Here is a 25,792-nt window from a genome sequence, read left to right as displayed (position 1 = left end):
TCGGCTTTCTCTAGTTTCCAGAAAGGTTTGGGAATTGTTTCGCACGGTCGTTAGCTGTTATTTTTGTTGGCAAATGAGATTGTTTTCTGTACATTGTACTGCCTGTCAGCCATCAACAATCACCCATCATCTTTGCACGTGAATACGCTGACAGGCCAGGGGGGGAAAACTTTGTTGGCGTGTGGTTGGATTGGGCCATTTTCCACGGTAACAGTGCAGTAATTGGTTAAAAATTAAGAAACCGCTTTTGATTGGACCCCTTTTATGCGGGAATTGGTCAAAATTGCGAGCTCTCGCATAATATGCGCTGATTGGTTGATTTTTGCATCGAATTATGCGATCGTAGAATCTTGGAGGGACTGACAGGTTCTCTCTTAATATACACTTGGAAATACATGTTGGAATTCCTTACAGCAGTCACACTCAGACACTTCTTGTTGAATTGTGGATATAACAAAAGTGTCACAATTTCATAATGAGTATGTAATAATTGTTATTTCATCTCTAAACGTATGACTTGTCTTTTTGTCAGAGCGGAAAGGCCATGGAACATGGAACGAGAGAAAGAAGAAAGGGTTTGAGCGGATGAGTGTAGGAGAGGACATGTGTAACTTTGCCACCTTCCGTCCAGCCACTCTCACAGTCACCAACTTCTTCAAACAGGTCAGTCAGAATGTTTTGTGTGTGTGTGTGTGTGTGTGTGTGTGTGCTACCCAGGTGTACAGTGCCTCTGATAAGTATTCATCCCACCAGGATTTTTTAAAACATTTTGTTGCGTTACAAATTGGGATTGAAATGTTATAAATGTTGACAAGTAAATAAAATGACTTGGTTATCTAAGTATTCACCCCCTTTGTTATGGCAAGCCTAAATCATTTCAGGAGTAAAAATGTGCTTAACAGATCATATAATAAGTGGTATGGACTCACTGTGTGCAATAATAGGGGTTAACATGATTTTTGATTGACAACCTCATTTCTGTACCCCACACATACTATTTATTATCTGTAAGGTCCCTTAGTCACGTAGTGAATTTCAAGCACAGATTCAACCACAAAGAGGAATATTCCGTTGTTAATTACACTTTGGAGGGTTTATCAAAACACTCAGTAATGACAAAGATACAGGCATCCTTCCCAACTGAGTTGCTGGAGAGGAAGGAAACCACTCAGGGTTTTCACCATGAAGGCCAATTGTGATTTTAAAACAGAGTTTAATGGCTGGCGTGCCAAAATATTGTACTATCCCTTTAAATCTCCTAGAAAATGTAATGCAAGACTTGAAAAAAGTGCTATCTAGCAATTAGCTTGAAGGAAAAGAATAATGGGCAAATATTTCCCAACCAAGATGTGCAAAGCTCTTAGACTTACTCAAAAAGACGCACAGCTGTAATTGCTGCCAAAGGTGTTTCTGACATGTGTTGACTCAGGGTGAATACTGATTTAATCAAGATATATTTTTCATAAAATCGTATACAAATATAAATGATCTTCTACTTTGACATTGCAGAGTATTTTCTCTATTTTAATCCCACTTTATAACAATAAAATGTGAAGAAATCCATTGGATATGAATACTTGTTATAGTCACTGTAACCTGTCTCAGATGTGTCTGTGTGCTGATATACTATGATCTCTGTATCTGTAGGAGGGGGACAGGCTGAGTGATGAAGACCTCTACAAGTTTCTGGCAGACATGCGCAGACCATCCTCTGTCCTACGCAGACTGAGACCTGTCACAGGTACCTATAGGAGGGGGACAGGCTAATTGATGAAAACCTCTACAAGTTTCTGGATGACATGCACAGCACACACACACAAATGTTTATATGTAATTACCTGCACAAGTTTCCTATAGGAATAGAGAATATATTTTATGTTCACAGGTGTAACCTTGTTTTTTTCTCTCTTCCTGCTCCTTCTGTCCCTAGCCCAGTTGAAGATAGACATCTCTCCAGCCCCAGACTCTCCTCACTACTGCCTGTCTCCTGAGCTGCTCCATGTCAAGCCCTACCCTGACCTGAGGGTGCGCCCCACCAAGGAGGTGCTGGAGTTCCCTGCCCGCTATGTCTACACCCCTCACACCACCTACAGGTCAGTCTACACTGCTTATATCACCTACAGGTCAGTCTACACCCCTCACACCACCTACAGGTCAGTCTACACCGCTTATATCACCTACAGGTCAGTCTACACCCCTCACACCACCTACAGGTCAGTCTACACCCCTCACACCACCTACAGGTCAGTCTACACCCCTCACACCACCTACAGGTCAGTCTACACACCTCACACCACCTACAGGTCAGTCTACACACCTCACACCACCTACAGGTCAGTCTACACACCTCACACCACCTACAGGTCAGTCTACACACCTCACACCACCTACAGGTCAGTAGACTCTCATACACTGTCATAGATCATACATAGATTTTACATGTCATGTGCTGCATAAACACCACAGATCAGAAATGATATTTGCAGATTTTTATTTGCACACAAAATATACAATATGACAGCAGTAAGAATGAATTAGAATTAAAATAAAGAACATGTACAATAAAAAAAGGGCTTGTGTTGAACACAATTAATTGTATTCGGAAATATAATACAGTGGTATAAATATATCATGTTATTGTAATTCTGTTTATTGGGTGGGAATGTTTGTTCTGTGTGAATTATGGTTGAACGAGTAGACGGTATTTATGCACCAGGGTAAAGTCATGGAGTGTATTAGCTACAGTAGCTGGTGTTAAGATTCAGTGGAACCATCAGGCGATGTGACTAAGGACTGGCTGTCTCCTGGCTTCACTCTGAAATAAAAACAAAGCAAACTTCGTCATACACGGCGTCCATCACTACACCAATCATGGGCAGATTCTATTTAGCATTTTTCAAACTATGTTCAGCTATTATACACACCAGTTTCTGTAGCTTGGTCAACTGTTGGTTCTGACTCTCAATGCTCTGTTTTTGGAACTGTGTCCATGTTAGCAGGCCCTCCAGAACACTGGAGTGTTTTAACGCTCTATCCTGAAAACACACACGCACATCTGAATTTATGAATGGAATAGAACAGATTGAGTGTGTTGGCATTGGATTGTTTGGCGTAATCTGTGTGTGATTGAGAAGTGTGCCTTACCTTTAATTCCTGTATGCTGTTGGGGGGGTAGTTCTGAAGGTATGTCTCCAGGTTGATCACCTTGGTCCTAAGATCCCCCTCCTCCTGCTCCACCCGGGCCACCTTGCCCTCGGCCTCCTCAGCCTCTGACTGCAGCCCAGCCATCTGGCCCTTGGAAAAGAGCATCTGGCTTTAAATCCTCTCCCTCCCACTGATCTCAGACCAGCTGCTCAAACTGCCTTGGCCTCAACATACACTGGCTGGCCAATGCCATTCTCTGTTCTCAGAACATTAGGATCTATATTGAGTAAACAAAACGAACATGTACATGGCTCTGTGTTTATGTTGAATAGCTAGCCACTTAATTGAGTGCTCAGGTTCATGGCAGTTATTGGCCCATTCAGCCAAATAGCCAATGGTGTCTGTTCAGCTGTTCTCTCTCCCTGTTGGAGCCCAGAGGAATAGAGCTTATCTGACTGACTGGGATTTCAGATTGTTGGCAAAGTAGGGTTATCTCTGTCTGCCCTGTCGCTCTGGAGTGAAATCCACAAATTGATCATCATTTTAAGTGCTTAACCCTCTACCAATTGATGACACTGTCAGAGTTAGTTTGAGGTGTCTGACTGGGTGTGTTTTCTCCAGTAAATAGATACATCTAAAGTACACCTGACAGAGTAGCTAAGGTGCAAGATTGAAATTCTACTGAATAAAAAGCCTCTGCCCACTTAGAGCTATGCACATTTCAGTAATTGAATTGGCAGGTTTCCGTTCACAGTAGACCTTCGTCAGAGCAGGACGAGTATGTTTCCTCACCTGTACCTGTCCTAGCACCTGTCTCATCTGTCTGTCCTTCTCTGCGGCCTGGCCTGCCTCCTGGCCCAGCCTCTCCAGCCTCTCCTCATGTCTCCTCAGCGACCTCTCGATCCGAGCGAACTTGGCATCGGTGCTCTCGTAGACGTGGTGCAGGGTCTCGCTGAACTGCAGCACGCCGTACATCAGCACGTTCATGTCATCAATGGGGGCAGCCTGGTTGTTCTTCTGGACCTTCCGGACGGGGCTGGCTGGGATCCCTGTTAAACACATGGCCATACACAGCAGGCAGAGTAGTGTGGCCCTCATCCTGACCTGAGGACAGAGGCTATATAGAGAGATGATTTATTTATCTCTTCAGAGAGACTATCGACTCGAAATCTTGTGAGAATCGCCCAGTGCCCCTTCCTATGCCTGTTTGCCTTAAAGCTTTGTTAAGGGTGTTGTTGATCCTCAGTTGTCGTTAAAAAGGTACCTTTTCTCAGCTGTATGTCTAAGTGCCTCAGGTCTGTAGTATCTTTTTCATCTCACATCGGATATCAGTAATGATACGACTCTTTTATATTGGGTGTTCAAAATGACTGTGAAACATTAGCTCAGTCGTGGTCCAATCAGAGATCAGCTCTGTGGCCTTAGTCAGGCCGACCTTTGCATTCATCCCAACCTCTGGAGTAACTCTGTCAGGCTTCCAGGTGTCAAATACACATGACCTACATTAACATCAACCAAGTCTCTGTTTGTCCTGGTAGATATGGACCAGGGCCTGGTTGCATAAAAGATCTCAAGTTTAACTTTAAGTCAGATGCACAAAACATTTTAAAGTGAATTTCTCTCTTAAATGAAGTGAAAAGGTTAATGTTGCCCATGAGGTCCCTTAAGTGCTTCGTTCCGTATGGATCTCAATGTCAACAGAACTTGTGAAGGTGAATGTTTTCCTCTGCTCTGGTTGCAAAAGGAAAACCTCAACCAGCTAGCTAGTTACTTAGCTAAACAATGGAAGGTGCACAATCAATGGCTACAAAGCCAGCTGGCTAGTTAGCTACCTACTCTGTAAGTTAGCGTGACGGTTTAGAAATGAATAGAAACAAGTTGAGAAAAAGGTAACTAAAATAAACTTGTTTAATTATCTTCTGAATCAATTTGTTTCTCCCGTCTTGAATGTAAGTTTTATTTTGCAATCTCCCAAAAATAAATGCTCTTTGACAAGACCTTCAGTCAGTAATCGGGTCATCTCCATGGTAACCAGATAATGTTTCTGCCATACATGCCTTCAAACTATCCTTAAAGTACCCTTAAGTATGCCCTTACCTATGGGAAATGTTTGAGGGGCTCTATGCAGCGCAATTCAACAATTATCTTGGGTAAGGGAACATTATTCCTTAAGGTAAATCCTTAAGAGAAACACTTAAGATGTTTTATCCAACCGGGCACTGTATTATAATGGGCTGACCATCAGACCACGACAATATGTCACACTGCTCTGTGTTGTTTGTGAGTGTGTGGATACTAGATAAATGAACAATGTTCTTGCTAAGTAAATTACATTTTGGTTTGGAATATACTGGTATGCTCTGAAGTTCTTTCAAATGTTTGACTTGGACAGGAGTTGAAGGTCACTCACACCCTGCTCGGTCACACATGCTTCCTCGAAACACATGGTTTCTCTCTTCCAATCCTTCTCACTTTATAGGCCTAATTGTTAAGATTTCTTTTTTGATTTGTTATAAATCTGCAGTAAATCAGCAATGACCTAATACCACCCTCTAATTTAGGCTAGATATTCTGTTTTTGTAGTCACGTGCCAGATAGAATTGATTTGACCACACATGTTCCCTGTGGTCCGTGCGTTAGTTAGGAGGGAGGATATGTTGGCAGACAGCCGCAGCGTGTAGGTTAGCTGAGCTGAATCTACAGTGTAATGACTCCTCTGCCTTCCGGGTTGTATTATGGAATTCAAATTCACTGACATTTCTTTCTTCTCCCTCATCTTGTCCTCCTCCTCTCCACTTCCAGGAACCTGCTCTATATCTACCCCCAGAGCCTGAACTTCAGCAGTCGGCAGGGCTCAGTCAGGAACATTGCTGTCAAGGTGCAGTTCATGGCAGGAGAGGATCCCAGTCTGGCCATGCCGGTGAGTGATTGGTGGACTGGTGAGGCAGGCCAATCACAAAACAGGAAACCTCTACAGATTTGTAACACAGTGCTCTCAGAACAATGGTGTCCCCCTCACAAAGAAAAACCTGATGCTGTGAAATATGATGTGCCCACAAGAGTAGGTCACTCTACAAGAATGTCTAGTGTGTTTAACTGAGTTGGGGGTAGGTAACCCTAGTTCCTGTTTTTTGGAAACAGCCAACCTTTTTGATGGTTATAACAAACTGAAGGAGGGTTTTACTGATGAATTAACTTCCTGTCTAAAAGCTGTGGTGTTGTTCAGTGCAGTGGATTCTTAATCCGATTGGAGCCTTTAGGACACACCCTAATCTAATCTGGGTCCCTGGCAACAATGTCCTAATCCATTGAAGGAGCCCTGTGGAGACTTCTAAACAACTATTGGACAGATTCCCAGTCCATAAGATGTAAAACAAACAAAAAAATGTAATAGTCAATTAATGATGTTTAGAAACCAGTTAATTATAAATGACTTCATCTGGAAGACTTCCAACTGTAATGCTAAGGAACCTTACATTTAATTTAGTGTGACATGTTATTTACATAGCAGTTCTGAGAAGGATTCTGGTAAATTCCTTTATGGACATACAGAGTTACAAAACATTAGGCCATGACAGACTGACCAGGTGAAAGCTTTGATCCCTTATTGATGTCAATTGTGAAATCCACAGTGTAGATGGAGGGGAGGAGACGGGTTAAATATAGATTTTTAGGTTTATAGACAGTTGAGACATGGATTGTGTGTGTGTGTGTGCCATTCAGAGGGTGAATGGGCAAGACAAAAGATTTAAGTGCCTTTGAACAGAGTATAGTAGCAGGTGCCAGGCACCTGTTTGAGTGTGTCAAGAACTGCAACGCTGCTGGGTTTTTCACGCTCAACAGTTTCCCTTGTGTATCAAGAATGCTCTGAGGGCAAAGGTGGTGCGGGGGGGGGGGGGGGGGGTTGTGCAAGGGCATAGATCCAATAAACACTGTCTCCTCTCATCATAATAGGTGATCTTTGGGAAATCCAGCTGTGCTGAGTTCTTCACAGAGACTTATTCACCCGTCATCTACCATGACAAGTAAGAGCCCGTTCCCTTCCACACCTTTCCTGTTACGCTCATCCTCTCATTCTGTCTCTTTCCTCCTCCCCTTCCCTCTCTCACATATCTCTCTCTCTCCCCTCAGGTCTCCAGAGTTCTATGAGGAGGTGAAGATGAAGATTCCAGCCAACCTGACGGACAACCACCACCTCCTGTTCACCTTCTACCACATCAGCTGTCAGCCCAAACAGAACACGCCCCTGGAGACCCCCGTGGGATACACCGTGAGTACGCTTCACTGGGACCCAGAGGTTTTTCCACTTACCTGACCAGGGAAAACTATGGACCCAAGTTAGGGTGCCTCCCGACCCATTACATACCTCAGTTACAAGCTACTAATATTTATGCCTTTGAAACACTAGAAGTGTCATCAGTGATTGGCTGTGCTGTGTCTTTTATTTATGAGTGATGTAATAATGTGCATTAAATTGTCTGTCCACAGTGGATTCCTCTGATGCAACATGGCCGCCTGCGGACCGGTTCCTTCAGTCTGCCGGTCTCTGTGGAGAAACCACCACCCAGCTACTCCGTCCTCACCCCTGACGTAAGTGTGCGAGCACATGCATGCTCAGTTCTCATGAACTCACAAGTTTGTATGCTTAGTCTGTGTGTGGCTGAGTTTTGATGTAGGTAATGTGTGTGTATTGCAGGTGCAGCTTCCAGGCATGAAGTGGGTGGATAATCACAAGCAGGTGTTCAATGTGGAGGTGACAGCTGCCTCCTCAGTTCACACTCAGGTAACTCTCTTTCTCTCTCTCTCTCTCTCACTTCTCTCCTCTCTCTCTCTTTACCTCACTTTCTCTAATACTCTAGTCAATGGGATTGTAAATTAAATGAATTACCCCCCCCCCCATGTGACTTTGTCTCTTAGGACCCCCACCTGGATAAGTTCTTCACCCTGTGTTACGTCCTGGAGGAGTACTCGTTCCCGTTCCGTCTGAAGGACTGTATCATCAGTGAGGCCAACGTGGAGGGTGAGCTGAAGGCCAGCATGACCGGCCTGCGGGGGGCGCTACTCGACACCTGCGTCCGCTTCCTCCACCAGCTGCTCTCCAAACTCATCCTGCTCATCGTCCACCCGCCCGTCATCGCAGGACAGATCGGTGAGTGGCTTTGCCGACTTTACAGAGGGCGGCCATCTTAGATTGACTCATCCCTCATCGCCCTTTCAAGATCCTCATCTCTCCCGCAGAAACACTCCTGGTCAAATATTTCTCCCAGGTCTAGGATACATTTTTCAAATATTTTATGTCTACGCTCGATTGAGCTTGCCTTGTACAATGTAATAAATGGAACTTTCCCAAAAGTGCAAACCCATGTGTGATCTCTGCCTCTTTTTCCCCATTCCCATCTCTCAGTGAACCTGGGCCGTGCAGCGTTCGAGGCCATGTCCCTGCTGGTCAACCAGATCCATAAGAACCTGGAGGGGAACCAGGACCAGCATGGCAGGAACAACCTTCTGGCCTCCTACATCCACTACTGCTTCCACCTGCCCACTGCTGAGCCTGCCATGCCCCCTACTGGTGAGGAATGGAACAGCAGACAATGAAGATTCACTATATCTCCACACCAGCTTTAATGATGTAGTCCCAATGCTTTCAAGGAAGAGTATTTTAATATATCCATATGTCTGATGTGCTTGGGTGTGATTCATTTAACCTTGTGGTTGGAGAATTCTCACTCAACTACTAAAATGAGCATAAGTGTGTATTTTGGCATCAGTGTCCTCCTCTTCTCCCTGACCAGGGGGTGCCACCCCGGCCTACGAGCTGCCCATCCAGTACGCCACATTGTCCAGGGCAACGGCCCGCCCCAGCACCCTGCACCTGGCCCGCTCCAAGAGCATCAGTAACTCCAACCCTGACCTGGCCAGCACCCCCACGTCACCTGACGAGGAGGTGCAGAGGATCATCGGCAGCAAGGTCAGTTCTACCTCCAATACAAATCAAATTGTATTGATTTGAGTTCTCGCATTGGCTCCTCTCCGGTAATACAGCTATGTTAGACATTGCCTTTTTCCTGTCTAGGCACTGTAAATACAACCTGTTCTGTCCTCTGTCCTGTCTAGGTACTGTAAATACAACCTGTTCTGTCCTCTGTCCTGTCTAGGTACTGTAAATACAACCTGTTCTGTCCTCTGTCCTGTCTAGGTACTGTAAATACAACCTGTTCTGTCCTCTGTCCTGTCTAGGTACTGTAAATGCAACCTGTTCTGTCCTCTGTCTTGGGTGTTTGTTGGTTGTATTTACTGTAAATACAACCTGTTCTGTCCTCTGTCTTGGGTGTTTGTTGGTTGTATTTACTGTAAATACAACCTGTTCTGGACTGTCTAGGTACTGTAAATATAACCTGTTCTGTCCTCTGTCCTGTTTAGGTACTGTAAATACAACCTGTTCTGTCCTGTCTAGGTACTGTAAATACAGCCTGTTCTGTCCTGTCTAGGTACTGTAAATAAAACCTGTTCTGTCCTGTCTAGGTACTGTAAATACAGCCTGTCCTGTCTAGGTACTGTAAATATAACCTGTTCTGTCCTCTGTCCTGTCTAGGTACTGTAAATACAACCTGTTCTGTCCTGTCTAGGTACTGTAAATACAGCCTGTCCTGTCCTGTCTAGGTACTGTAAATATAACCTGTTCTGTCCTCTGTCCTGTCTAGGTACTGTAAATACAACCTGTTCTGGACTGTCTAGGTACTGTAAATACAACCTGTTCTGTCCTGTCTAGGTACTGTAAATACAGCCTGTTCTGTCCTGTCTAGGTACTGTAAATACAGCCTGTTCTGTCCTGTCTAGGTACTGTAAATATAACCTGTTCTGTCCTCTGTCCTGTTTAGGTACTATAAATACAACCTGTTCTGTCCTCTGTCTTGGGTGTTTGTTGGTTGTATTTACTGTAAATACAACCTGTTCTGGACTGTCTAGGTACTGTAAATATAACCTGTTCTGTCCTCTGTCCTGTTTAGGTACTGTAAATACAACCTGTTCTGCACTGTAAATACATGTCCTGTCCTGTCTAGGTACTGTAAATACAACCTGTTCTGTCCTGTCTAGGTACTGTAAATACAACCTGTTCTGTCCTGTCTAGGTACTGTAAATAAAACCTGTTCTGTCCTGTCTAGGTACTGTAAATAAAACCTGTTCTGTCCTGTCTAGGTACTGTAAATAAAACCTGTTCTGTCCTGTCTAGGTACTGTAAATACAGCCTGTCCTGTCCTGTCTAGGTACTGTAAATACAGCCTGTCCTGTCTAGGTACTGTAAATACAGCCTGTCCTGTCAAGGTACTGTAAATACAGCCTGTCCTGTCTAGGTACTGTAAATACAGCCTGTCCTGTCTAGGTACTGTAAATACAACCTGTCCTGTCTAGGTACTGTAAATACAACCTGTCCTGTCTAGGTACTGTAAATACAACCTGTCCTGTCTAGGTACTGTAAATACAACCTGTCCTGTCTAGGTACTGTAAATACAACCTGTCCTGTCTAGGTACTGTAAATACAACCTGTCCTGTCCTGTCTAGGTACTTTAAATACAATCTGTCCTGTCTAGGCACTGTAAATACAACCTGTCCTGTCCTGTCTAGGTACTTTAAATACAACCTGTCCTGTCTAGGCACTGTAAATACAACCTGTCCTGTCTAGGCACTGTAAATACAACCTGTTCCGTTTCTTCTCTAGTTGGGGAAGCAAAGGCACTATGTGACGAACTCCTGAATATGTTATCTGTGTGCTTATGATAGTGTTGCTGCCTCTTCCAGTCTAAACGTAGACACTTACTCAAATTGGGGTTAAATGGCATTCTGGCTGTTTAAATGTACGCGGAATGTCTGTCCGATGTGTTTCCTGTGAATAAACATACAATCAGACTCCCCTCGTCCTCCTGTAGTGGCACTCCAGTGTCGTATCTTGATATGCATGCCTGTGATTCCTGTCTGTCTGTGCCAATGGTTGGTTGATTCCACCGCTGTTGTCAATTATGCAATCATGTGATGTGCCTATGTCTGTCTGGCCCTCTGTGTTCTATCCCTTGCTACCCCCCCCCCCCGTCTCTCTCTCTCTCTCGCTCTCTTTCTCATTTGACCCTAGTCTCCACCCCTCCTTCCCACCCTCCCTAACCTTCCTTCGCTCCCTCTTTCCCCCATGGCCTGTGGCTGCCTGTGTGTCGGTGTGGTGGCTGATGTGATATGATGTTCAGGGGATAGACCGCTCCCACTCCTGGGTAAACTCTGCTTATGCCCCCGGGGGCTCCAGAGCTGTGCTACGCCGGAACCCCAACTTCACCTGTGAGCTCAAGCAGGTGCCAACAACCCTCCTTCCCTACCTTCAACTACCTACCCCTCCACCATGGGTGCCGGTTCATTCAGTAACGAGAATTGTTCAGAACGTTGCAGAGAGAAGTATATCGACTAGAGCGGACGTGGTTCCCTATTCTACACGAGCCAATGGCGTCTGTTCTACCCGATACATTTCTATCTGAACATTCTGTAACGCTTTGGCCACCAGAACAAACCCCATGTTCACCCCGTACCCAACAAACACCCTCCTCGCTGCCCTTCCCTCCTCCACTCCTATGTGGCTGCTGCGCAGTGCGTTTGTCTACGGTCCGTTTTGTCAGCTGTCTGTCTGTCTGTCATTGGTCTGTTCCTTTTCGCCCTCCTTGGCTAAGCTCGACTCAGCCTCGTTATTCACAATTATGGTTTTCACTAGGTTCACATTTCATCCTACCAACCGCATGGGACATCTGAACCTCAATTGGCACTAACGTCAGTTATATCCAAGCTAGTCAATTGAGTCCAGGAAGTCCTCTAGCCATCCATCACATTTCTTGTATTTTTCATTCATCTTTTTCCACCTTGCTGACTCCTGCTCTTCGTCTTCATCACTGTGTTTCCATCGCTCCGCTACTCTTGTCAGGCAAGTGATCGTGGCTGCAATCGCATGTCTGCCTTTGTGGACAGCGCCACCTTCTGTTCAGCTCCAACAAGACAGATTGCCAAGAAGGTACCGTTGTCATACACTGTCTAAAACACGATATTAACACCCTTGTCCGTCCTCATCCATGCTGTGTTTGTCAGTATGTGTAACACACACACACAGGTGCTTATCAGTTCATATTGTAAGTGTGTGTGTCTCTGTGTGTGTGTGAGAGAGCGAGATAAGTAGTTGTTTATTGCATCAGCTTTTGAATGTTGACACAGTCATCAAAGCCAGGTATGAGTAAAGTTTGTTATTGAATAAGCCTACATTTATAAGACCTGTTAGTGTTCTACAATATTAGTGTTAAGACTGTGTGTTTGTTAGCAGACAGACAGCCCTACCTTTTTATGAGAGATTGTATGGTACTGGTGTTAGCTCAGTATTTTCAACACATTCACATTTTTACCTGGGTATTTCAGCTAGCTTTTCCTGCGTTAGCCACTGTGTTGCTAACCGTGGTGTACTGCGCTCTGCCTGGGTGTTTCTCTCTGATCCTGTTTACTAACTGGTGTAGCTGCTCCATGAGGAGCTGGCACTACAGTGGGTGGTGAGCACCAGCACAGTGAGGGAGGCAGCACTGCAACAGGCCTGGTTCTTCTTCCAGCTCATGGTACGTATCTGAATGATGAGGATGATGACTGTTGTGTCTTGTATGGCATCGTTCATGAGATCTTGATCTTACTCACTCGTCCTCATCACACAGACCGTTTATGGATTTCCGTAAATTAAGAAACAGTTGGTCAAATTTGTCATTCAGAGAAAAGCGTGAAGGAATGTGATGTTTTACATAGCCAGTGTTCATTTGAAGAATTAGATACAATCCGTGATCCCTCTTTTCCTCCCTCCCTCTCCTCCTCTCCCAGACGAAGAGTATGTCCCACCACCTGTTCCTGTCCTCCCGGATAGACCTTCCCAGACGCCAGCGCTTCCCAGACCGCTTTGTGGATGACATCGCTGCTCTAGTGGGGGCTATCAGTGCTGATGTAGCAGGGCGATACCACAAGGTACAGTGGCCACAACCCAAGGGCCATTACAAACGTAATTGCAGAGCGTAGGAGTCACATTTCCCTTTTTTAGGGAATACAAAGTATAACTTCTGTCCTTTTAGCCCTTCCCATATTCTCTAATGACGGACTTTCTCTCCCTCCTTCCCTGTCTCTCTCTCAGGATGTGGAGCTTGTGGAGAGGTTGAACAGCAGTCTGGCCTTCTTCCTGAATGACCTGCTGTCTCTCATGGACCGTGGCTTTGTCTTCAACCTCATCCGCTCCTACTACAAACAGGTACACACACACACACACACAGGTCCTGATAAACACAGACACCCACTCACCCACTCTGACAGTGAGTGTCTGGTTCTACTACAAACAGGCACGTACGAACATGAATACAGAAAGTGTCACTATTCTGCCATAATACAAGGCAGTATTTACACCCACTGTCAGTCATCACAAATGACAAACACACATGACATCATTTGCTTTTACTGCAACCCATCCCTGAATACGTTGTCTTACACATTCCTGAACCATATGTCTCTCTGTGTGTGTCTGTGTCAGATTGCCAACAAGTTCCACACAGCCCAGAACCCCAGCTCTCTGACTGCTCTGAGAATGGACTTCACCCGCATTGTGTGCAGCCATGAGCACTACGTCACCCTCAACCTACCATGCTCCACCCTCAGCCCCCCCGCTTCGCCCTCCCCCTCCACCTCCTCCACCACCTCCCAGGTAGCTCCATTCATTACTAGGCAACACAGTGATCTTGACCAAGGGCCAACTTTGTTATCTGCGGACATCTGTAGTAATACTCTTGCTAGAAAGTCCTTCCTCTCCCTCCTCTCACCATCCATCCATCTCCCTCCCTCTCTCAGGGTTCAGCGTTCTCCAGTATGCACCAGGACCAGGGTGTGGCCAGTATGTTTGAGCTCTCCGTCCCCTTCAGACAGCAACACTTCCTGTCTGGCCTGCTGCTGACTGAACTATCCCTCATCCTGGAGCCTGATGGGGAGGGGTGAGGAGGCTTCACACACACACACACACACACACAATTAGACGCACACGGCACGTACTGACTCATTCAGTCTTCCCCAGGGTGTTTTTCCTGCATAAGAAGGCCATCAGTGCAGTCCACTCTCTGATGTGCAGTCATGATGCGGACCCTCGCTACACGGACCCCCAGGTGCGAACCCACATCGCCCAGCTCTACCTGCCCCTCATACCCATCGTCATGGACACCCTGCCCCAGCTCCATGACTTCACAGGTGAGAAGGACACTCTGTAGGTCAGGGGTCGGCAACAGGCTGACCACGTGCCAAAAATGTCCAGTAAGTTTTTGGGGGATTGTAAAAAAATTAAAAATTAAATTAAAAAAAGACTGTCCAATCACCAGGAATGAATTTAGGAAGTCTGTTCCCAAGTATTCCCACAAATAAAAAAGAGATATGTCTCAATATAATCAAGGTATGAAATTATTGTTATTCTCAAATACAATCTTTTTTTGGGCTTAGTTGTGGTCAATTTGCAGTGTATAAATTATTATAATTATGTTATGGCCCCCCCAACCATCCGCTCCGACAAAAATCGTCCCGTGGCCTAATCTAGTTGCCTACCCCTGCTGTAGGTTAACCAGCATCATCTTCCTCTTCTCTGACCATGTGGCGTTGTGTTTAAACCCTGATTGGAGGTGGGAGATTGCATGCTAGTTAGTTACTCTCGCTTAGGTTGATAGAATCAGCAGTATGTTTTGTTCCTGTGTTTGTCAGACACTTCTCCCGCCCGGGGCCGCCACGCCCCCGCTATGCAAGACGACGGGGACCCAGACAACGGAACCATCAGTCAGTCTGTCGCCATGGCAATCGCTGGCTCCCCGCTGCCGCATGCCAAAGCCCCCAACTTCACCATGCCCACGGTGGTGAGTAATGAGAAACCATCAGCCCCCCTCTGCTGTGTGGAGCTTACTGCCTTAGGCTTTCATATCTCAGGCATTTTTAGTAACTCCAGTAACCCTGGTAACGATTGAACTTATTTTCCTCCTCCCCTGTTATTGAGATCCTTTGTAGTAAACTTCCACACTAAGGTACAGTACCAGCATGGGGCAAATCCACAACACCAGAGGGGGTACAGCATGCCTTCTAATGACAGCCTCCATATTGAACTACCCCTCACTACCTGTAGATGGCTCACTGCTCATGAGCTCCCCTGACACTCTTTCTCATCCACATAGTTTGCAAAGTGACTTAGTTTGCAAAGTGACGTAGTTTGCAAAGTGACGTAGTATGCAAAGTGACGTTGTTTGCAAAGTGGCATCAGGGAAAACTCCTAGCCCTAATGTGGGTGTTCATCTCCCTCCCAGGCTGGTCGTCAGTGCAGCTCTCTGTCGGCAGAGTGCAGTAGGACTCTGCTGGTGTCTTTCCTGTGGGTCCTGAAGAACGCAGATGCTGCGCTGCTGGAGAGCTGGGTGTCAGACCTCTCTGTGCTGCAGATCAACAGGCTGCTAGACCTGCTGCACCTCTCGGTGTCCTGCTTCGAGTACAAGGTAGGCACCACTTCTGTCCCCCCTCGCTGATCAGACCTGCTGCACCTCTCGGTGTCCTGCTTCGAGTACAAGGTAGGCACCACTTCTGTCCCCCCTCACTGATCAGACCTGCTGCACCTCTCGGTGTCCTGCTTCGAGTACAAGGTAGGCACCACTTCTGTCCCCCCTCGCTGATCAGACCTGCTGCACCTCTCGGTGTCCTGCTTCGAGTACAAGGTAGGCACCACTTCTGTCCCCCATCACTGATCAGACCTGCTGCACCTCTCGGTGTCCTGCTTCGAGTACAAGGTAGGCACCACTTCTGTCCCCCCTCGCTGATCAGACATGCTGCACCTCTCGGTGTCCTGCTTCGAGTACAAGGTAGGCACCACTTCTGTCCCCCCTCACTGATCAGACCGCTGCACCTCTCGTCCTTCACCTGTTACCCCTGTTGGACTCTGACCTGAATACCTCCTATTATAGCCGTTCTGACCGTTCCATCTCTGATTGGTTGTCCCAGGGGAAGAAGGCTCTGGAGCGTATCAACAGCCTGACATTTAAGAAGTCTCAGGACATGAAGGCCCGTCTAGAGGAGGCCATACTGGGAACCATCGGAGCCCGACAGGAGATGGTCCGTCGCTGCAGAGGTACCAGCACCGGATGGGCCATCATAGTTTGAGATTTTCTACATGCAATGTCCCTTTGGGGTTGTTACAAGTGTCCTTATGTTTTGTTTTTGTTCAGAGCGGAGTCCATATGGCAATGAGAATGTCAGATGGAGGAAGAACGTCACTCACTGGAGACAGAACACCGACCGAGTCGACAAGTAGGTCCCCGCCATATGCACAGATTAATGCAGAGGTAGACCAATGACTCGATAGAACTTGTCATCAACGGTCTGTGTTCAGTATTTGTGTAGGCACGTTGTATAGCGAAGTTTGTACGGATTTCTGTGTGTCTGAGGGATTGTAAAACCCTGTTTCGTTGCAGAACTAAGACAGAGACGGAGCAGGAGTCCGTGGTGGATGGAAACCTGGCCACTGAAGCCTCTCTGGTCGTCCTGGACACGCTGGAGATCATAGTGAAGACGGTGCTGGCGTCGGAGCTGAAGGAGAGTGTTTTGGGCGGGGTGTTGAGAGTCCTCCTCCACAGCATGGCAGGGAGTCAGAGTGCCCTCTTCCTGCAGCACTGCTTCACTACACAGAGGGGACTGGTATTTAAGGTGTGTGTTTGCGCCCGTATGTTAGTTACACACACAAAGTCTTTGTGTGTGTGTGTGGATTAAGGGTTGTGTGTGTAGTTCCCAGAGATGCTGTTTGAGGAGGACACAGAGCTGTGTGCTGACCTGTGTCTGCGTCTCCTCCGCCACTGCAGCAGCAGTGTGGGCTCTGTCCGGAGTCAAGCCTCCGCCTCCCTCTACCTGCTGATGAGGCAGAACTTTGAGATCGGCAACGTGAGTCTCACTCATACAGAAGAAGCGTGTCATAGCCTGGAAAGACAAAACTGCATTCACACTCCGTTTAACTGTTATGAAGTGAAACAATAAATGAAAGGAAGTGTGAATTCAGTATGGATTTCCAGGCTAAGATCTTCCCACAATAATACAAATCAAATCCAGTATATTTGTCCTGTGCACAGGATACAGGTGGTGTATGCGTTATAATGAAATGCTTACTTGCAGGTTCACCTGTCAACGATGCAACAACAATAAGAATAGAAGTAAAGATGGTTCCAGTTCAGTCTCAACACCATCAACTGCCATGTTGTGGAATTCTGTATTGGTCACATCCCTTCTGTAGTCTGGAGTATTGACTCATCCTCTCTCTGGTGTAGAACTTTGCCCGGGTGAAGATGCAGGTCACCATGTCCCTGTCCTCCCTGGTGGGGACATCTCAGAACTTCAATGAGGAGCACCTCCGACGTTCCCTAAAAACCATCCTGACCTACGCAGAGGAGGACCTGGAGCTACGGGACTCCCCGTTCCCAGAACAGGTCCAGGATCTGGTCTTCAATCTGCACATGATTCTGACTGACACAGTCAAGATGAAGGAGCACCAGCAGGACCCTGAGATGCTCATTGATCTCATGTACAGGTATTACACATTCAACAGCTGTCTCATCGGCACAACCATTTTCTCTCAAACACATTCACATCCACAAACTCAGTAAAGAGAAATCCAAAGGGAAAGGGGGATACCAAGTCAGTACAACTGAATGCCTTCAACTGAAATGTGTCTTCTGCATGTAACCCAACCCCTCTGAATCAGAGAGGTGCAGGGGGGCTGCCATAATCGACATCCACGTCTTCAGCGCCCGGGTAACAGTGGGTTAACTGCCTTGCTCAGGGGCAGAACGACAGATTTTTACCTTGTCAGCTCGGGGATTCGATCCAGCAACCTTTCGGGTTACTGGCCCAACGCTCTAACCACTAGGCTTCCTGCTGCCCCGGCTTGGATTGCATTAGCTATTTACCGCCCTGATTTTCAGTCTTTCTCCCCCACCCCCCACCCTCAGGATCGCTAAGGGCTACCAGAACTCCCCTGACCTGCGCCTGACGTGGCTGCAGAACATGGCGGGGAAGCACTCGGAGAGAGGGAACCACGCGGAGGCAGCCCACTGCCTGGTGCACAGCGCCGCCCTGGTGGCAGAGTACCTCAACATGCTGGAGGACTGCCGCTACCTGCCCATTGGCTGTGTCACCTTCCAGGTCAGGAGTGTGTGTGTGTTTTCCTGTCCATTTATAGTATACCTCCAAAACCTTAGTCTTTTCCTGACTGTTATGTCCCTTACCTGCTGTAGCACATCTCGTCTAATGTTCTGGAGGAGTCAGCGGTGTCTGATGACATCCTGTCCCCGGAGGAGGAGGGTATCTGTGCGGGGAAGTACTTCAGCGAGGTGGGGCTGGTGGGGCTGCTGGAGCAAGCTGCAACCTCCTTCCACATGGTATTACTCAGATCTTCTTTACATTGAGATATCCTTAAATACGTGATAAATAACTTTTGAATCTCTCTTTGAGCCACCTAGTAAATAGTCAGAGCTGTATGTTCACATAGAGAAAGCCAGGTTTTTGTCATGTATATATGAATTGTAGGTAGACTTCTCACTGTCCTCTCACTGTTTCATACTGTATCTCCCCTGCAGGCTTCCATGTACGAGGCCATCAACGAGGTGTATAAGATCCTACTCCCGGTCCACGAGGCCAACAGAGACTTCAAGAAGCTGGCTACTGTCCATGGAAAGTTGCAGGACGCCTTTAACAAAATCTACAACCAGAGTTCTGGATGGGAGGTAAAGTAAATATGCTGTTTGTTTGTGTAACTTAACGGATATTAAGTTTATTTAAGCAATAAGGCACGCTGCGGTATGGTATATGGTCAATATACCACGGCAAAGGGCTGTTCTTATGCGCGACGCAAAGCGGAGTGCCTGGATACAGCCCTTAGCCGTGGTATATTGGCCATATACCACAAACTCCGAGGTGCCTTATTGCTATTATAATCTGCTTACCAATGTAATTAAAGCAGTAAAAATGCATGTTTTGTCATACCCATGGTATTGGGTCTGATATACCACAGCTGTCAGCCAATCAGCATTTAGGGCTCAAACCACCCAGTTTATAATTGCATTTAAACAATAATATTTGATTTCTCTTCCCTGTGGTTTCCCTGCCTTTCCTGTCTTTTCTGGATGATGTTTCCTAACTGGTGAGTGAAATGTAATAAAACTCTCCCCAACACTTTTTCAAACCACAGTATTGCATTCACACTTTCACACACTTAACCAATACATAGTTGTGTAAAACAGTTGCACAAGATTGACTGGCTCCAACTCTCTGGGGCGTATTTACTGGTTGCTGTGGTAGCATATGGTTTCAATGTTTTAACTGGGGCTCTAAATTAAAAAATGTATTTGGTAGCACTGATGTTCCCGGGGAAGGGTACCAAAAAAGTTCTGCAACATTGAAGGTCCAAAAGAACACAGTGGCTCCATCATTCTTAAGTGGAAGAAGTTTGGAACCACCAAGACTCTTCCTATAGCTGGCCACCCGGCCAAACTGAGCAATTGGGGGAGAAGGACTTTGGTCAGGGAGGTGACCAAGAACCCGATGGTCACTCTAACAGAGCTCCAGAGTTCCTCTGTGGAGATGGGAGAACCTTCCAGAAGGACAGCCATCTCTGCAACATGCCACTTTATTGAAGAGTGGCCAGATGGAAGCCACTCTTCAGTAAAAGCCACATGACAGCCTGCTTGGAGTTTGTAGAAAGGCACCTAAAGACTCTCAGACCATCAGAAACAAGATTCTCTGGTCTGATGAAGCCAAGATTGAACTCTTTGGCCTGAATGCCAAGCATCACGTTTGGAGGAAACCTGGCACCATTCCTACAGTGAATCATGGTGGTGGCAGTATCACGCCGTGGGGATGTTTTTCAGCTGCTGGGATTGGGAGACTAGTCATGATCGAGGCAAAGATGAAAGAAGCAAAGTACAGAGAGCTCCTTGATGAAATCGTGCTCCAGAGCGCTCAGGACCTCAGAATGGGGTGAAGGTTCACTTTCCAACAGGACCCTAAGCACACAGCCAAGACAACGCAGGAGTGGCTTCGGGACAAGTCTCTGAATGTCCTTGAGTGGCCCAGCCAGAGCCCGGACTTGAACCCAATCGAACATCTCTGGACAGACATGGAAATAACTGTGCAGCGATGCTCCCCATCCAACCTGACAGAGCTTGGGAGGATCTGCAGAGAAGAATGGGAGAAACTCCCCATATACAGCTGTGTCTATCTTGTAACGTCATACCCAAGAAGTCTCATTATGTGGTATTGTATGTAGATTTGAGGGGGGAAATCTATTTCATCCATTTTAGAATAACGCTGTAATGTAACAAAATGTGGAAAAGGTTAAGGGGTCTGAACACTTTACGAAGGCACCCCCAAATTAAAACTTCAAGTCGCACAGCAAAATATGTTGTCGCATATGGAGCCCTGGTTGTAACATGTCGATTTAGGACTCTGAAAGTAATCTCTGTATTCTGTTTTCCTATTCTTCCCCCTCCCCCCTCTCTGTCTTTCATGCCCATCTCTATAGTGTGTAGAGGATGTTTGGGACCTACTTCCGGGTGGGCTTTTACGGCTGTCGCTTTGGGGACCTGGATGAGCAGGAGTTTGTGTACAAGGAGCCCTCTATTACCAAGCTGGCTGAGATCTCCTACAGACTAGAGGTACGGTCTGAGGAGAATGACGAGGAGGACAAGAAAATAATCATTTATACTACACCCAAACACGTCAGTGATCATTTCTGTAACTCACTGGATCATGTGTTTATAAGCTGATACCAGTCTTTTGAATGTCTCTCTACGTCTTGTTCAGGAGTTCTATGCTGAGCGGTTTGGAGATGATGTGGTGGAGATTATCAAGGACTCCAACCATGTGGACAAGAACAAGCTGGACCCCAATAAGGTATAAGGCCCAAAGTCTCAGAAAGAGAAACGACTGAAGGTTTGGGTTGCGGTTTTCACATGGGGACGTGAAGAATGACCCCGTGGTACTGATCTATGTGTTGTATATCTGCGTGGCTCTCAGGCCTACCTCCAGTGCTAATATATGTGTTGTGTGTCTGTCAGGCCTACCTCCAGATCACCTACGTGGAGCCCTTCTTCGACACGTACGAGCTGAAGGAGAGGATCACCTACTTCGACAAGAACTACAACCTGCGCACCTTCATGTACTGCACCCCCTTCACCTTGGACGGGCGCGCCCACGGGGACCTGCACGAGCAGTACAAACGCAAGTCCATCCTCACCACGTCCCACGCTTTCCCCTACATCAAGACACGCGTCAACGTCATCCACAAAGAGGAGGTGGGTCACTGTGTACATGTATGACTAGTGTGAAACATGGTGAGCACTGTTAGCAGTGTTTTTCCAGGTGCTCATAGAGCTTTACAGTACATAACAGTAGCTTAATCCACTAGCAGTGAGGCAGTGCTCATGATCATATCGCTGTCCCCTCTTCTCTCCAGATCATCCTGGTGCCCATGGAGGTGGCTATAGAGGACATGCAGAAGAAGACCCAGGAGCTGGCCTTCGCTACCCACCAGGAGCCTGCCGACGCCAAGATGCTACAGATGGTGCTGCAGGGCTCTGTGGGCACTACTGTCAACCAGGTACTGTGTGTGTTGTGTAATATCCCCTTGTGTGTTTGACATGTTGGAGTGTGTATGTAACCCTCTCTCTCTCTCTCTCTCTCTCGCTCTTTCACTCCCTCTCTGTCTCTCGCGCTCAGGGCCCTCTGGAGGTGGCCCAGGTCTTTCTCTCTGACATTCCTGATGACCCCAAGCTGTACCGTCATCACAACAAATTACGCCTTTGCTTTAAAGACTTCACTAAGAGGTGATGACACCTTACAAAGCCTGTACATGGACTCTACAGTCTGACACACACACACACACACACATACGGTTCAATAACCCAGTGAACAGACTTTGACTCCTTGTGTGTGTGTGTGTTCCTTCCTCTCCTGCAGGTGTGAGGATGCCCTGAGGAAGAACAAGACTCTGATTGGTCCAGACCAGAAAGAGTACCACAAGGAAATGGAGAGGAACTACAATAAGCTGAAAGAGTCTCTGGGACCTCTCATCACCCGCAAGATCCCCCAGCTCTACAGGACACTGCCGGCTGCAGGGCTTCAGTCTGCTACACAAAGGTTACAAATCAAATCTTATTGGTCACGTGCACATATTTAGCAGATGTTATTGCGGGTGTAGCGAAATGCTGGTGTTCCTAGCTCCAACAGTGCAGTAGGATCTAACAATTCACAACAATACACACAAGTCTAAAAGGCAAAGAATGGAATTAAGAAAATGTAAATATTAGGACGAGCAATGTCTGAGTGGCATTGACTAAAATACAGTAGAATACAGTATATACATATAAGATGAGTAAAACAGTAAGTAAACATTAATAAAGTGACCAGTGATTCCATGTCTATGTACAAGAAACTGGATTCACAAACTTATGAATATGCATGGACACACACACTCATAATACACAGACACACCGCGCACGCACACACACACACACAACATGAGTGCATCCAGCTCTACAGAGCACTGACATCTACAGCCTACACAATAGTAACTGGACACCGTCTAACACACATACAGATGCAAACACACACGCTGTGAGCTAATCCATTTGAACACCCCACTGCCAGCCTCTGCTTTGAAAAACACCGTAGAAACTCGACACTTTACATACGCGTAGTCACACAAACATGCATCACGCCCCACTGAGTACCACTAGTAGGACCCCTTCATCCGCACACAATGCAGCTGCTGCTTCAATCATCTCAGCAGATCTGTTTTGGAAAGCGTCTGGCACATTGTTGGTTGGTTTCTGACTGGGTGTTTTTGGAGCCAGCTGCGTGTCTTATATGAGGGATGGAGGATTTCTAATCACAGCCAGATACAGCACAGCCACACCTGCCAGAACACAAAATGACATACACCAAACCAGCAATGAAGAGGCTCCTTCATCCACACATTGCAAAACCCTCATCCAGATAGCAGCATTTTAATCTGTCTTTTCATCTTTTTATGTCTTCACAGAAATTCCTTCAGTAGGTCCAGTCTCCGCAGGGGGGACTGTTGAAAGCACAGCAGACCTCGTCAACAGAGGAAACTGAGAGGAAACCGAGAGCTTGAGACATACTCTTGATTTCAGCTGGTCTGCCTGTCTCCTCCACCCCTCCACACACCAACAGTCTTTCCTCAACACTCACACCATCCTCCTCCATCTCCCTAGCTTGTTATTCCAACCCCACCCCCCCCCCCCATACCACCTCTCTCCCGCCTCACTCACTCGTTTCTTGTCTTCCTCTCCTGCTCTGCTCTACCTCCCCCATTCTCTCTGTCTCTCACACTCCCATAGGAAAAGCTCCCTCTGTTTATACTGGAAGTTTATCTGCACTGTAAACATAGTCGTTTGGACCATCTCTCTTTGTCCTGGGAATTTACATAGACCAGCTTTCAGGAGGAGTCTCTCTGCATTGAGGAGGACCCAGAATGATGCCTCTCCCTCTCTGTTCATCTGCGCTCAGTTTAAATGTAGCTTTTCCTGAACTGGAGAATCCAAAACAGCTCCTAGACGCTTCCCTAATTGTGTGTTTGTTTTGGGCGACGTTTGAATGTGTGCGCTTGGAGGTTTGTGTTTGAGTGTGTGTCTTGCCCCGACTGCACAGGATATAGGCTTCTTTCCATTTGCTTGTGTATGTGTCATGTTTGCTGTGGACGGGCCTGGGTGGTTACACTGTGTGGTCTAGCAGGCCTGTTTCGTGGCCTTAGTGAATTTGTGTGTGATTATTTTTTTGGTGGGGGACCAGTTGCTGCCAGACGTAGTCATTAAATGTTCCCAGGGAGTCGTTCTGTAACCAACGATCCTCATACCAAATAACTGACATTCTTTCACTACTGACTTCTCCCTTTCATACACCCTGTATCAGGACAGGAATTCATTATGAAGAAGTATGACATTTTGATCATTAGAGGCCCGCCTGCTCTAGATCAACATACAATGGACACATTGTAGGTTGGAGAGATGTGGCTTTGGGAAGAGAAGGGAGCCTTACAAATGGACTCTGGTGACACTGTGAAATGTTATTTTTTACTGCACTGACCAAAAACACTGTCGCATCACTGATGTTCACATGGTGAGCACTGCTAGACTGGCAGTGACATTTTCTCTCTCGCTCTCTCTCTCTCTCTCTCTCTGTGTGTGTGTTGACAAACACTCCACATGTTCTGGAATGAATCTTCAACCCTGTGGTTGGTGGAAACATATAATGTAGGTCTTTTTAACTACTGTATTGGACTGTGTCTCCTTTATTGTATTGCACTATACTGTATTCACACTGCCGCACCTACGTACCAACGTCTGTAACTACTGTATTTCCTCTGTTTATTGTATTTTCACAAGGCTTGTCTAAAACTGAATTTTTTTTACCAGTCAGGAAAATAACAACTTTTTGTATTTATTCACGTTTATTTTTTTTTTTGTACTGCTTTCTATTAAAATGTTCTCTCAATCTTAGTCTGCTTTTATCAGTGCTGATTAATATACAATGTATTGGGAAAGTATTCAGACCCCTTGACTTTTTCCACCATTTGTTATGCTACAGCCTTGTTCTAAAAGAGATCAAATTGTTTTTTCCCTTTTCAACCTACACACAATACCTCATAATGTCAAAGAAAAAATGGTTTTGATCAATTTTTGCAAATTTATCAAATAAAAAACCCTGGAAATATGAGATATACATAAGTATTCAGATCCTTTACTCAGTACTTTGTTGAAGCACCTTTGGCAGCAATTACAGCCTTGAGTCTTGGATATGACGGTATAAGCTTGGCACACCTGTATTGCAGATCTATGCAGATCCTCTCAAAGCTCTGTCAGGTTGGATGGGGAGCGTTGCTACACAGCTATTATCAGGTCTCTTCAGAGATGTTAGATCGGGTTCAAATCCAGGCTCTGGCTGGGCCACTCAAGGACATTGAGACTTGTCCCGAAGCCACCCTTGCGTTCTCCTGTTGGAAGGTGAACCCTCACCCCAGTCTGAGGTCCTGAGTGCGCTGAAGCAGGTTTTCATCAAGGATCTCTGTACTTTGCTCCATTCATCTTTCCCTCAATCCTGACTAGTCTCCCAGTCCCTGCCGCTGAAAAACATCCCCATAGCATGATGCTGCCACCACCATGCTTCACCGTAGGGATGGTGCCAGGTTTCCTCCAGATGTGGCGCTTGATATTCAGGCTAAAGAGTAAAATATTGGTTTCATCAAACCAGAGCATCTTGTTTCTCATGGTCTGAGAGTCTTTAGGTGCCTTTTGGCAAACTCCAAGCGGGCTGTCGTGTGCCTTTTACTGAGGAGTGGATTCCGTCTGGCCACTACTACAGGCCTGATTAGTGGAGTGCTGCAGAGATGGTTCCTTCTGGAAGGTTCCCCCATCTCCACAGAGGAACTCTAGAGCTCTGTTAGAGTGACCATCGGGTTCTTGGTCACCTTCCTGACCAAACCCTTCTCCCCTGATTGCTCAGTTTTGCACTGACATGCACTGTCAACTGTGGG

At 46.4% G+C, this 25,792-nt stretch overlaps 2 protein-coding genes across 6 annotated transcripts in view; one reads left to right on the top strand and one right to left on the bottom strand.

Moving 5' to 3' along the window:
* The window catches only part of LOC139364763 (dedicator of cytokinesis protein 7-like), a 39,617-nt gene extending 14,864 nt beyond the window's left edge, over positions 1-24,753 (top strand). For 2 of the 5 annotated variants that reach the window (XM_071101800.1, XM_071101799.1), the window contains exons 11-46: positions 533-663; positions 1,648-1,741; positions 1,931-2,093; positions 5,947-6,064; positions 7,099-7,169; positions 7,276-7,414; positions 7,633-7,734; positions 7,841-7,927; positions 8,062-8,293; positions 8,549-8,713; positions 8,937-9,112; positions 11,379-11,480; positions 12,098-12,184; positions 12,675-12,770; positions 13,024-13,164; positions 13,328-13,441; positions 13,718-13,888; positions 14,032-14,171; positions 14,252-14,421; positions 14,923-15,071; positions 15,513-15,695; positions 16,195-16,321; positions 16,419-16,500; positions 16,665-16,896; positions 16,975-17,127; positions 17,508-17,767; positions 18,189-18,381; positions 18,474-18,617; positions 18,816-18,962; positions 20,766-20,891; positions 21,040-21,129; positions 21,294-21,530; positions 21,692-21,835; positions 21,955-22,061; positions 22,195-22,374; positions 23,279-24,753. In XM_071101800.1, the coding sequence (XP_070957901.1) occupies positions 533-663; positions 1,648-1,741; positions 1,931-2,093; positions 5,947-6,064; positions 7,099-7,169; positions 7,276-7,414; positions 7,633-7,734; positions 7,841-7,927; positions 8,062-8,293; positions 8,549-8,713; positions 8,937-9,112; positions 11,379-11,480; positions 12,098-12,184; positions 12,675-12,770; positions 13,024-13,164; positions 13,328-13,441; positions 13,718-13,888; positions 14,032-14,171; positions 14,252-14,421; positions 14,923-15,071; positions 15,513-15,695; positions 16,195-16,321; positions 16,419-16,500; positions 16,665-16,896; positions 16,975-17,127; positions 17,508-17,767; positions 18,189-18,381; positions 18,474-18,617; positions 18,816-18,962; positions 20,766-20,891; positions 21,040-21,129; positions 21,294-21,530; positions 21,692-21,835; positions 21,955-22,061; positions 22,195-22,374; positions 23,279-23,321 (5,096 nt within the window). In that variant the 3' untranslated portion in view covers positions 23,322-24,753. The remainder of the gene's footprint in view (positions 1-532; positions 664-1,647; positions 1,742-1,930; positions 2,094-5,946; positions 6,065-7,098; positions 7,170-7,275; positions 7,415-7,632; positions 7,735-7,840; positions 7,928-8,061; positions 8,294-8,548; positions 8,714-8,936; positions 9,113-11,378; positions 11,481-12,097; positions 12,185-12,674; positions 12,771-13,023; positions 13,165-13,327; positions 13,442-13,717; positions 13,889-14,031; positions 14,172-14,251; positions 14,422-14,922; positions 15,072-15,512; positions 15,696-16,194; positions 16,322-16,418; positions 16,501-16,664; positions 16,897-16,974; positions 17,128-17,507; positions 17,768-18,188; positions 18,382-18,473; positions 18,618-18,815; positions 18,963-20,765; positions 20,892-21,039; positions 21,130-21,293; positions 21,531-21,691; positions 21,836-21,954; positions 22,062-22,194; positions 22,375-23,278) is intronic. The other 3 variants (XM_071101803.1, XM_071101801.1, XM_071101802.1) reach the window with 2 other exon arrangements.
* LOC139423958 (tropomyosin-like) lies at positions 2,475-4,467 on the bottom strand. Its single transcript, XM_071175617.1, has 4 exons — positions 3,937-4,467; positions 3,145-3,294; positions 2,925-3,035; positions 2,475-2,815 (listed from the first exon to the last, which is right to left on the bottom strand). Exons 1-4 carry the CDS (start codon positions 4,240-4,242, stop codon positions 2,774-2,776), a joined length of 609 nt encoding a protein of 202 aa, XP_071031718.1. The 5' UTR covers positions 4,243-4,467; the 3' UTR covers positions 2,475-2,773.
* Positions 24,754-25,792: the final 1,039 nt, after the last annotated feature.

Source organism: Oncorhynchus clarkii, chromosome 13, assembly GCF_045791955.1.
Source record: "Oncorhynchus clarkii lewisi isolate Uvic-CL-2024 chromosome 13, UVic_Ocla_1.0, whole genome shotgun sequence".
Classification (NCBI taxonomy): Eukaryota; Metazoa; Chordata; class Actinopteri; order Salmoniformes; family Salmonidae; genus Oncorhynchus; species Oncorhynchus clarkii.
This window is presented reverse-complemented; position numbering and strand designations above follow the sequence as displayed.

Coding starts and splice junctions, on each gene's coding strand:
- LOC139423958 (XM_071175617.1), bottom strand. CDS start 4,242: ATGAGGGCCACACTACTCTGCCTGCTGTGTATGGCCATGTGTTTAACA. Junction 3,036..3,144: donor ACAGCATACAGGAATTAAAG/GTAAGGCACACT, acceptor GTGTGTTTTCAG/GATAGAGCGTTAAAACACTC. Junction 2,816..2,924: donor TGACCAAGCTACAGAAACTG/GTGTGTATAATA, acceptor TTTTTATTTCAG/AGTGAAGCCAGGAGACAGCC.